Here is a 13,289-nt window from a genome sequence, read left to right on the forward strand (position 1 = left end):
CCATGCCTTATTTTATTTTCTTTATTGCACTTATTACCACCAGGCATATTGCATTTTTTAATCTGTCTTTTCCTATATAAGTATGAATTCTTTGAAAGCAGAGATTTTGTCACATTTACCTCTGTATGTCTAGTCCGTCGACCTCTGCCTGCTCTTTCAATATTTGCCAGCTGTTTTGTGGGTTTATCAGAATTGATGTTCGATCACTAACACAGTGCACTGTATTAAGGCACAAAGTATGGAGCCAGGCTACCTGGGTTCACACCTTGATCCTGTTACTTACTAGGTGTAAGACCTGGATAAGGTGCTTAACCTCACTGTTACTCCTTTGTCTCACCTGTAAAGTAGGGATAATAATAACTTGCCCCAGGGTTATTGTTAGGTGGAAATAAATGATAAATGTATATGAATGATATCTGCTGTATATTTCAGAATTAGCTACTGAGATTATGATAAATGCCTGTCCTCTATGATTTAGCTTCACCAAACTAGAGAAAGAGATCTATTTCCCTCCTCCACTAGGTCTACAAGACCATTCTCTACATCTGTATCTCCATTCCTTCCCTGCAAATGGGTTCATCAATATCATTTTTCTAGATTCCATACATATGTGTTAATACACTGTATTTGTTTTTCTCTTTCTGACTTCTTTACTCTGCATAGCAGGCTCTAGGTTCATCCACCTCACTAGAACTGACTCAAATTCATTTCTTTTTATGGCTGTATAATATTCCATTATACATGTACCACATCTTCTTTATCCATTCATCTGTCGATGGACATTTAGGTTGTTTCCATGTCTTGACCATTGTAGACAGTGCTGCTATGAACATAGGTGTACATGTGTCTTTTTTGATTATGGTTTTTTCAGTGTATATGCTCAGTGGTGGTGTTGCTGGGTCATATTTCATTTGTAAATTGGATTGCTTCTTCTGTAGTATCTTCTCATTGTTTTTTATATATGTGAATACTATTTAATCTATATATTCTGTCACTAAATTCACTTAGTTTTTATAGTAGTTTTGCAGTTCTTATTTGTTAAGGTGTACATTGATGAAGAGGACAGTTTTAACTCTTCCAATTTTTTGTTTCTAATCTTTTATCTAATTTTGTTATCTGGAACAGGTGATACTGGGCGTCCTTGTATTCCTGACCCAAGTGGGAGTGCCTTGCATATATCATTGTTATTCATGATACTGTCTTTGGGCTGTGATAGGATTTATCTTGTTTAGGGAGCATCTGTCTACTTATATTTATTGATGTTTTTAAAATCAAGAATGTTGACATTTTTCAAAAAGCTTGTGACTATTTTTCACATTTGTGTAAGTGGCTATGATGAATTAAGATTTTCAATGTTGAACCATAGTTATATTCTTATGATAAACTCCATCTGGTCATTTTCCCATGTTACTGACTTTTGTTTACTCATATAATTTAGCATTTTTAGCTTGATAGTCCTATGTGAGCTTGTCCTATATTTGTTTTGTTTTTTTTGTAGTTGTTTTGTTTTTGTGCTGTCTTAACTAGGTTTTACCATGTGTTTACATTATTCATAAAAATAACTAGTGTTTTTTTTTCATATTTTGAAACAGTGCAAACAACAGTGGAATTATCTGCTCTTGCTAGGTTTGGTGGAATTCCTCTATGAAATTATCAAGGCCAGGAGTTTCTATGATATAACTCTGATATCTTTTTCTATTGTTTGGTAGTAAAGAGGTTTGTTGGATTTTTAGCATTTCTGGAGTCATTTTGGTAAATAATATTTTCCCAGAAAGCTATCTCTGTCATAAGTTCTTCCTCTTACTGTCTGTTTTTCTGCTTTCCTTAGGCATTGACATCATGTAATCTTTCTCTTCCAGCTGCTGTACCATCACTGTCACCGTAATTTAGGTTTTGTTACCTCCCTTCTGGGCTATAGCTTCTACCTTATAAATATAGTATTTTAGCATACAGTGTCACTAGATTAAATTTTATTGCCTACAATATTAGTCATTCATTTAATATATATTATCCAATATGCTATGTGACAGACATGACAGGAATGCAGAGAAGACAGACAAAGCTCTACTCTCATGGACTTATATTTTGGTGGATGGTGTCAGACAAGTAACACATATAAATAATAATCTATCAGGTAGTGATAAGCATTATAGAGAAAAATGAAACTGGATAGTGGGGATAGGCATAGGAGGCTGGGTAACATTTTAATATATAGGGTCATGAGTGTTGAGCAGGAACTTGAAATAAGTCATAGAGGGAGCCAGCTGGGAAAAGCGCCTGAAGCAGGCTTAGTAAGTCATAGGTCCTGAGCTAGGAGAATACTTGTCATGTTTAAAGAATAGCAAAGACATCAGGAATGGAGCTCTAGAATGAACCAAGGTGGAAGAGCAGAAGATGAAGTCAGAGCTCTTGGTTGTCTGTGTGTTTGGAGGGATAGGGTGGTGGAAAGGGGTGGACGGATCGTGCAGGACATTGTGGACCATGATAAGGAATTTGGATCTTACTGAATGATTTGAAAAGTTATAATACTTTTTTGTGTTTGTTCTTTTTTGAGAGCAACATGATCTCGACTAAAGACAAATTACTGTGGCTCCTCCATAGAGACTGTAGAGGGCTATTGATTTAGTTCAGGAAGGAGAGAAAGTAAGGTTAGTTCATGGATATAGTGGTAAAATTTGGGAGAAGTGGTTGGATTTCAATTATATCTTGAAGGTTGAGCCATTTGGATTTGCAGATGAATTGAATGTGAGATTTGAGAGAGAGGCATCCTTCATTTTTCTCTAAGGACTTTTGTCTGAAGCAGTCTGAATAATACTGTTGCCACTTACTGAAAGAGGGAGCATTGAAGAATAGCAGGTTTGGACTGAAAATAAAGAGTTTGGCTTTGGACATGTTGAGGTTGAGAATGCTACTGTTGATCTAAGTGGAGATGTCAAAAAGCAAGTTGGATATTGCATTCTAGAGTTCAGGAGACAGGTCTTCATGAAAACTCTTCAATGGCTCTCAACTTCTAACAAACTTTAGATTGCTGGCATCACACTCAAGATCTTTTATCTGACCCTAGCATTCCTTTTAAGTCTTATCTCACACTATTACCTTACATAGACCGAGCCAAACAGGCATTCTCACTTCTAGAATGTGCTAAGCTTTTGGCCATTTTGATTCTGTTGCCTATGCTCTTCTTTATAGTTGGAATGCCTGTCATTCATTTCAACTCTGTTTATTGGAATATTATTCATTCTCCGTGACTTTACACATAAGAAGAAGACGTGAGCCAGGAAAGGAAACATTATGTTCAGTTGATGACTTTAGTGAATGAACTCCTTGCTGTCTTGTTCTGTGCCCTCATTTTAACCTTTGGGACAGCACACTTTTTCTACTTGGTGACAGAAGAAAATTAATTTTTATTTTCTTTATTTCCAGATGGGAACCTTTAAAGCACATGATGGTGAATATTTCTTAGAACCTATAATGAAGGCAGATGGGAGTGAACATGAAGAGGATCATAACAAGCCACATCTTATATATAGACAGGAATTAAAGAGGAACTATTTTCTGCAGTCTCACAAGCCTTGTGATGTTTCAGGTAAACTGTGAAGTAAAACTCTTTATGATAAAATTGTAATATTATTTTTATCTTTTTTAGTTTAGAATTTATGTATTTTCTTAAAATTTTGACGTATGGATATTTTAAACAAATTTTCTTGACCTGAGGGATCCATTAGAAATTATCTATAGGCAATTTTGTTGTACATTAAGTTTACATTCAAAAAAGTATTCAGTAGAGTTGGCCTTTGAAAAATGTGAGGGTTACTGATCCCCTTTCCAGTTGAAAATTCATGTATAACTTTACAGTTAATGCTCCTTATATGCAGTTCCACATCCATGGATTCAACCAATCATAAATTGCATAGTACTGTAGTATATATTTAGTGAGAAAAACTCACATAAAAGTGGACCTGTGCAATTCTAACCTGTGTTCAGAGTCCACTGTATTTGAGATTTGTAACAAAGAATCAGAAATTTTTTATTTTAATCTATTAGTGAAAGTAGTATGATTTTTCTCAGCAGAATTTAAATGATTGAAAAAACTGAACCTTAGTAACAATAACATGTTGCTCAACTTGACATACTTTTAAATTTGCATAAAGGAAATATTTCAGATAGTTTTCTGGGACTTTTTTGCTCAGCATTGTTTCTAAGGGTTGTCCCTGTTGGTACATGTAGCAGCTGTTCATTTTCATTACAGGGTATATATCACAGTTTATATATCCATCTTCCTGTCAATGAGCTTATGGGTTATTTGCAGTTTTTTGCTACTATAAAAAATGCTGCTCTGAAAATTCTCATCCTCATCTCCTGTGTTTGAGTCCATCCAGAGTATACACATTGATAGTAGAGAATTCCACATTATTTTGCAAAGTGTTTTTTTTTTTAATCAATTTTTATTTCCAGCAATATATGAGAGAAGTATGTTCCTCTCTTTTTTTCCTGTAAAATTCAAACTAATGAAGATTATTCATGGTTTAGAACTTAGGAATTGATGATTTCTATAAAATATAATTCTGTTGCTTGTAGAATACTTGTATATTGCATAGAAGTTGTATTAAGAGCTGTGTCCTTATAATATACATGAATCTTCATCTTATCATTTTATGTCACTCTATGAAGAATGGTGAAAAGCACCTGCACTTACCATCAAAGTATAAAATCTAGACAAGAGTGGGATTAGAAAGGATTTATTTGAGATTGTAGGTGTCCGTGAACTATGGTTCCAAACACTGCAATGCCATCTGTTTGGGGATATAATGATATGTAGGCCTTTGAAGGTTTTCCCTGGGAATGCACTTCTTAACCTTTGCTATTATATGAGTGCCATTTTGGAGTGGTTCTCACTGTGTCTAAGGCCGTGTTTTAAACCTATTGACATAATAGATGCCTTTCTTGTGCTTTTAATATGAGCATAAGGGTTTCATTTTATGGCTTCAAAGAAAACACACTTGGGTACGGCTCTACAATAGAATTCTACGGAAGGCAGCTGATGCTTGTTCTGATCCGCCATTCACGAGCAGCTTGTTTAATGAATTGTTTAGCTTCTTAAGAAGAAAGCCACCAAATAGACACTCTGAATGCATAAATGTTTCACATAATGATATGCAGGGTTTTGCATTCACAATCTGTTCATTATCAGAAAGAGAATGGTTCAAGAAAAGCCAGGCCCTTTTGTTTAAAAAAGCAAAAAAAAAAAAAACTTGTACTAAATTAGATTTATTATAAAAACTACAAATAACAAGCAAATAGAAAGCTATGAGTTTTAGTTTTCTTTTAATCACGATATATTTTCCCAAAATTTTTATCTACTAAAATGCTAAAGTAGTATCATTCTTTTCAATTCTTAAATTACCTACATTTTTAGGTATAATTAACATACATATTTTTAACCACTAAAAAGGCAATCAGTTAATGGCCTAAATAATTAGCTGCTAATCATCATCCTGTTAGTAAAATGGAGAGTTGTAAATGTCATTAGTAAAATGTTATCAAAGGTTTTTTTCTTCATCCCCAGTTCACACACTGCTGTTCTGTAATACTTGCAGGATCTTATATATTCTAAAGGTGAACCCTCATTGAGGAGAATTCTTCAAGTAGGTAGGCCTAAAGCTTTAACTTATGAACCAAAAGAATTAATTGGAAAAGGAAAAGCCATTTTTTCTCATATTTCTATTGATTTAAATTTATTTAAAATTCTAAAATGCTGTAATTCATAGTCGCTTCAGTCTTGACGGATTAAATTGTTTCTTACATCAGATTTCATCATGTGGCCATATGAATTATGTTTGGTAGCTGAACCTTAGCCATTGTGGATGCCAGGTTTCCAGGTAGATATCAGACATGTTAGAAGTAAAATCCAGTGGAAATGGCAAAATAAGCTCATAAAACCCATGAGATGAACAAACAACCACACAGTAACAAAATTAAAACCCAAGGGGGAGGGAAACCCTGAAAAGATTGATAGGAATGAAAATAACCCTCTGGATTCTGTTAAGTGTGATTCTGCCATTGCTTACTCTTCAAGGCAGATCAGAGCTGGTCTGTGTTCCTTGGGAGGCTGGGTGAGCCTTATTCCCATTCTGCCATCACTTCTCTCTCTCTCTCCTCTCAGTGTCCTTTTCTTTCCTACCTTTCTTCCCATTTCTCTTCTTGGTTGTTATTGCTTTCCCATCTTCTAAGTTAAACATTTTTTAAAAATGCACTTCTTGGCCACCACTTTATACCACTTCTTATATAGTCTATGTGATTTTCTTTGTGCTTCTCTAATTTTTAGCTACTAATTTAAATGATACAGAACTTAAACATGTTCATCTTCAGCTTGTCCTAAGATGAAATCTCAAGGTTACAACTGCCGGATGCCAGTGTTTTCTTGGATGTCCCAGGGCATCTTAGATTCAGTGCATCTGAATCCAAAGTTACTCTCTCTCCCATCGCCCTTTTTACCTGCACTCCCCAAAGGAAGCCTGTAGGTTTTTGGTGTTCAAATTTCTGTTGAAATTAAGCATATGCTATATGATGCAAACTTAACAAGTATTACTTTTTAAACTCCTGTTCGGTTAACTAGAGAAGTTTGATTTATATTTGAATAGCAGATTATTTACCTCAGCCTTCAGGTTTTCTTTTTTGATTTGTTAATCAGCATTCTGAAGTTCATAAAAGTAGTTTATTTGCTTAAGCGGCTCTTCTTCATCTTATTATGCTAGCAATGTTCTTAAGTTCAGTTTCATCCCAAGAAAAGAAAAATCCAAAACTGTGAAATTTGACCAACCTATTAAGATTTTGAGACTGTGAATGCTATGGAATAGAAGATATATATCTTGTTGTTGTTTAGTCACTCAGTCATGTCTGACTTTCTGTGTCCCTTTGGACTGTAGCCCACCAGGCTCCTGTGTCCATGGGATTTCCCAGGCAAGAATAATGGAGTGGGTTACTATTTCCTTCTCCAGGGAATCTTTCCAACCCAGGGATCAAACCTGCATTTTCTGCATTGGCAGGTGGATTCTTTACTGCTGAGCCCCCAGAGAAGCCCATATATATATATATATAAATGGATCTATACTTTTCAAAGCACTCCAGATAGTCATGTATCACTGTTCCTTAGAGTAATTCTGAGCTGTAATCATCCTTGGCTGATACATGTTTTCTGTGAGGGGAAGACCTAGTAGTGCTGTGACAATTATTTGTTCTATGCATATAGCATTATTTTATTAGCTGACTTATTTTGCCAATTGTGTGTTCTGCTTGCTATAATAGTGAAATGTGCATGTATTAAATAATTCATTCCAAAGAGAAGGATCAGTCTGCCATTTTTGATACTTACTTTGTGTTGTCATTATTATGCCTGTGGCAGTCCCCAGAACTTTGAAGTCCTATTTTATTTATGAAGTCTTGTATTATCTAGTTTTACTTGTAATGAAGTAAATGATTCCCATTGGGCAAATTGTGTTTTAAATGTAATATGAAGAAGGGAACCCACATGCTGGGAACCAGAGGATATGTTTATCCAGTCTGACAGGTGCGTTTTGAAAATATGTATCATGGAAAGTCACTGTGATCTTTCATATTTTAACTGTGGTAACAGCAGTTCTTTCCAGGAAGGACTACCTGAAGACTACCCACTCTTAAAAATTTCACAGTTTTTAAAAATCTTCCTTCCTCTGTATTGGGATTAGATATTTCATACTCTGTCTTTAAACTGGAGAATGTTTTGCTGGTAGGAATAATGATCCATTCTTCTAGTTTTGAAGCGTAGTCTTTTTCTTGATGTTGTCTTTGTACTAACTTGGGAATTGATGGGGAGAATTGTGCTTCTCGAGGTATAAAAGAAATGATCATAATTATAACCCCTAATTGAAGAGTAAACTACACCTGTGTCTTAAATATAATAGCGCCAAACCACTTCTTATATTTCTGTTAAAGATTTGCTTCTCTCTCGCTGTAAAATCACAGCTTTTTTTGTGTTGCTAGGCATTATGATGTCAACTTGTTCTGCCTCATGTGTTCATCAAATCTCTGTTGAGGTGAGACTGAAATTGGTAATCCTTCTTTGAAATGCACTGTGCGTCTGTGTTTCTCTTCCACCTCCATTAAGAACTTTTCTGTCTTTGTTTTAGATTGGTATGCTTCCTGTTTTGAAATTTCTCATGTTGTGTTCTTAGTCACTTTGCAACTTGGTTAAGTTTCTATGTGTTTTAACTTGACGGTAATATAAGCCTCACTGCTAGAATTGAATACATCTCCATTTACCCTTTATTGTAGCAGTACTTGTTCTTCAGTGCTCTGTCTCCACCATATATTTCCTTCGGCTTCTTTCATACTCTTAGTCACTTGTTCTTTAAAGAAATTTCTCCTTAATGTTTTCTCTACAGTGAGAGGTATCTCCTCAAATTTTTAAAAAAATCCCTTTGCTGTAAATATAAGTTTATTTAGACATTTAAGATGCTCTTCACTTATAGAGATAAAAATGTGAATGGAGTTATTAGTTTTTAGCTCTTTTACTAACTGTATCTTAGTATAGTTTCTTACTCTACTAAAAGTTGCTATTCATTTTACTTATAATTAGCATCTTACTTAGTCTCCTGTGGTTAACGTACCTGCCCATGATTTTGTCAGATTAAGATCATGGACTTTTGAATTTCTGGCTCTGTAATGTCTCATAATTTAGGGGCTGCTCTATTTATTCTGCACATAATTAACACTATCTTGTATTGTTTTAAAATTTCTTATTTGCTCTGTTATCCTACATCTCAGTTTTAAGATTCTTTGTTTATGCTCCTTAAACTAAAAGGTTATATTTTATTTCATTTTTTATATTCCTCACAGCAACTAATACTGTTATAATACATGCCATGTAAATAGTTGAGAAATTGTTAGTACTAAAATAACTGTACTGCTTACAGATAGGTATGAAAGATGAGTTTCATTTAGAAGATGATTTGGGGCATCATACAAAGAGAGTCTAACTCAGATATGAAAGTTGTAGAGGCTTACTTGAGAAAATAACTCATTATCTGAAACCCAGAAGAAGAGTAGGGGTTAGACAAGGAGAGGGTGAGAAGTATTCCATACAGAAGCAGGATGACCTAATACTGGGGTCTAAACAAGGGAAAGCTCATGAAGGTCAGTATAAACTGGATTAGGGGTTTGGGCTTTACCTCAACACTGATCCTGTAGATATTGAGAGTCATCTCCTCAAGTCGGTCAAACAAAGATCCTGATATGGGGTCTGATTATGTTGTTTGGCCTGACTTGGTCTGAATTAATTGCTTTTATTGGGAGACAGAGATGTAATCAGCCACATCACTCTGCTGGCAGGGTCAGGTGAGTGTAACTGGAAGTATTGACTAAGTGAATAGATGGGGATAGATATCCAAAGAGAAATTGGGGACTGTTGTGAGAAGTTAGGTGAATAAATGCTAGAGAAGGGAAACTGTGCAGAAGCACAAGATGGGCAGTTATAATACTGCTGTTATAAAAATTGTTTGGTGCCTATGAGCACTGGCAAAAGAAAATGCCAACAACTGATAAATACAGAATGAAGAGAATATTTCTGACATTAACAAATTAGTAGCTGAACTTTGTGTTGAAATATACAAAATGAGTCGAGGACTGAGACATTAATAACTAAAATACAAGCTATGGTACAAGTAAGAGAACTAGTAATTTTGTTCTTAGTGTAATACTGTCCAGAATTTTCAGTCAGTTCATTTTTTTTCTGCTGTCATGGTATTCAATAATTTTGCATACATGCTAGCAAATTTGGATTTCCTGACCACCTCTCAGTTTTTTATTTTGGTGATGGAAAGAATGCAAATAGAAAGACCAAGATGATATTCAGGTTATGACTTTTAAATTTGTGCCACGAAAAAATGGAAGAAATTTTTGAATTCTCTCTCTTTTACTATAGTAGTACATTCATTACTAGCCCTAGGGGACTCCATTTATAGCATTCAGCAGGAAGTAGAAAATATATGATGTAGGGTCAATAAATAAAAAGCCTGTCTGTCTTGTGGTGTGCTAGAAGAAGAATGAAGGAGGGACGCAAGGAGTCCAGTGGTGAAATGTGTGTGTAGGTTTTCCCTGCTCCATGTTCTGGGGTGAGCTTGAACTGAATAAGTGGAGAAGAGAGCTGACTGCTGAGAGGAGACTCTGGTTCTTGTTCCACATCAGTAACTCTGGGGGATGAGGTCGCAATTTGACCTTAACATGAATTTGTTTATTCATTTGTTCATTCATTTATAATATATATGTTTGAGCACCTCCTTCACAAACACTACAGTGGTGCTGGGGCTGTATAACTCATCCCATGAGCAGCCTGTACAAGTACAGTTGCTGTGAGCAGGGTGAGAGGGTAGAAGGAGATGAAGTAAACGTGGTGGTGGGAGGCTAGATCCTATAGATGTAGGTGAATCCAGGTTGTGGGACCTGGAGATTATACAAGGGGGAGCTCCTTTAAGAAAAACAATAAATAAATTATGGGTATGAAAGCATCTAGGTTTGGAAAGGGACTTTGTAAGTGAGAGATTGAAAGTTAAGCTGTTTTAGATTCATGGTGAACCCGCCTCAACATGTAGGACATTGTAAGATACAATAATGGCTTTGGCTATAATTTCAACACTGGAAGCCACTGTAGAATTTTGAACGTAGGAGTGACTTGATCAGCCTGTTTTTTAAAGATATCACTCCGATTGTTGTAAGGAATGCTGCAAAGCTAGCAGAAGGGCAGAAGCAAGGAAGGTTAAGAGGATATTGCAGTAACCATGTTGATAAATGATGTCTTGAATTGGGGCAATAGCCATGAAGTTAACTATGTACACAGATACTGTGTACATCTTAATTGTCAAGCTGATAGGTGGAGTGAAGGTGGGGGTTGAGAGTAAAAATTGTCACATATTATTTATAAGTTTTATATTTGTTTGGTTTTCCTAAACAAATGGAAAGATAGGATTGTCATTTATCGAGATGGGGAAGCCTGTGGAAACCATGGATTAGAAGAGAATATCAAGAAATTAGTCTTTAGATATTTTGAATTTAAGGTGCTAATTAGATATCCAAAAGGAGAATAGTCAGGTAGGCAATGGGATATATGAGTTGGAAGTTTAGTAAGGAGTCTAAGCTTGGGATAATAATTTTGGAGTCAGACCATAAATGATGTTTTAAGATAAGTTTGTATAAAATTGCATAGGGAATGGATTAGATGCAGAAGAGAAAAAGTCCAAGGACTGAACAATGAGACATGTTGATTTTTAGCAGTTGTGGAGATGAGGAGAAAAGTAGGAAGACAAAAGTAGGGAGATCATTTTAAAAGCTGAGGAATTAGTGTCCCAATGTAAGTGATAAAAGATTTTTCAAAAGGTAAGACTAATTGGCTAAATGTACTGAGAATTCAAAGAACATGAAGATTTAGAACTGATTATTGGATTTCGCAAAGTAGAGATGGCTGGTGACCCTAAGTATTGTGCTAATTGGAATGGGTTCCAGAATAGTTTCAGGAATAAAATTCAAAAAATTAAGGTATTATGAAGGAGACTTAGATTAACTATCCTTAGGCTTTGAGAGGACTAATCCTGTCAATGGTGAAAACTTTTGTAGAAAAGATGATACATTAAGCTTTGGAATGCAGCATAAAATAAAATAAACTATATCTTTGAAATTAAGAGTCAATTTATCCATTTCAAACTTTGATTTATTCCTTTTGTCAAAATCCAGAAATAGTGAACTCAACAAAGCTTTTGAAAGCAGTGTAAATAAGTTTATTTCATGTAAATCAATTCAGATATTTCATAAAGATTTAAAACATTTAGCATAACATTTATTTTGAAAAGAGTTCATATATGTGGATTGTTTTAGATATGATTCTTTTCTTCCATTGGCCTATTTATGATATTGTGCCAAGACAAGGAAAGCTAAAAACAGTCCTAAAAATATTATACTTCTGTTATAAGTCTTGAAATGTGATACAACAGATCCTTGATTTTATTCAAAATTTGTTCAAGATTTTTTTGGCTATTCTTGATATACATATTGTTGATTTCCATAAAAGAATAAAAGGGATTTTTATTGGATTTAAATGGATTAATAGATCAACTTGAAGCATTGACATCTTTCCAGTATTATCATCTAATCTATCCATATGACATATCCATAAAGTCCTGCTTAATTTCTCATTTAAAGTCTTCTAGATTTCTTTGTAGAGGTCTTGTATATTTGGTTTCTTCCTGGGTATTTAGCCAGTTTTGACACTATTGTAAGTGATATAATTAAATTTTATCTTCTAATTATTATACATAAAATGTATACATTTTATTTATAACAATTTCATTTTCTAATTATTATACACAAAAATGCAGGCAAATTTTTATATTGATCTTGTTCTGCTTATATATTCTGTTTATCTGTTTATACTGTTGGGTTTTGTATATGAAAATATAAGACAGTTTTATATTTTTCTTTGAAAGATTATTTCCATATTTTATTTCTTTTCTTGCCTTATTGCACTGACTAGGATTTCTAGAACAATGTTGAATGGAAATTGCAGTGATGAAAATTCTTGCCTCATTACCAGTTTTGGAATGAAAGCTTTTGATGTTTTCTGATGTGCACAATATCTGCAACAAAATGTTGCATGTCTTTCTTAGGAAGAAAAATCAATTTTTATCTGATTAAGAAAGTTCCCCTAAACTCCTGTTTCATAAAGAAGTTTTATATGAATGGATATTGAATTTTATCAAAACATTTTTTCCTTCATGTACCAAGGTGATCATGTTTCCCCTCTTTGTTCAGTTGTTTGATTCTCAAATGGCAAATCTGGCTTGGGTTCTTATCAGACTAGTTTTGTTAATATTTTCTTTAGAATTTCTACATCTATGTTTATAAATGGATTTTGTTTGTAATTTTTCCCTTATTGCATAGAAAAGAGCAAGGAAGATGAAGAACTATACTATTGAAAAGAATGATTAAAATGATGGACTATGAAATATAAGCTATATAGTCATTTTATACACTTGATATTCTTTTAGAATTACTCAAAAAGTAAAGAAGTAAATAATTCAATAAATTTTTGGAGAGCAATAAATGTAAAATTTTCTATGTAAAGTATTAGTTTACTAATCAGCCAGATTGTTCATTTTACAGTTTTCTTTTGGTCTTCCAACACGTGACTTAACTGCAAACGCTAGTTAAGCAAATTTTAATCTTTTATCACTAGTATTGAGTTGCGTGATGCTTTCCTCATGAAG

At 34.3% G+C, this 13,289-nt stretch overlaps 1 protein-coding gene across 1 annotated transcript in view; it reads left to right on the forward strand.

The window, feature by feature from the left end:
* The window catches only part of ADAMTS20 (ADAM metallopeptidase with thrombospondin type 1 motif 20), a 195,783-nt gene that overhangs the window by 17,074 nt on the left and 165,420 nt on the right, over positions 1 to 13,289 (forward strand). The window contains exon 3 of the mRNA XM_081593614.1: positions 3,424 to 3,586. Within this exon, the coding sequence (XP_081449740.1) occupies positions 3,424 to 3,586 (163 nt within the window). The remainder of the gene's footprint in view (positions 1 to 3,423; positions 3,587 to 13,289) is intronic.

The sequence above is a fragment of the Giraffa tippelskirchi genome, chromosome 4 (assembly GCF_054371585.1).
Source record: "Giraffa tippelskirchi isolate mGirTip1 chromosome 4, T2T-mGirTip1v1.2.pri, whole genome shotgun sequence".
Classification (NCBI taxonomy): domain Eukaryota; kingdom Metazoa; phylum Chordata; class Mammalia; order Artiodactyla; family Giraffidae; genus Giraffa; species Giraffa tippelskirchi.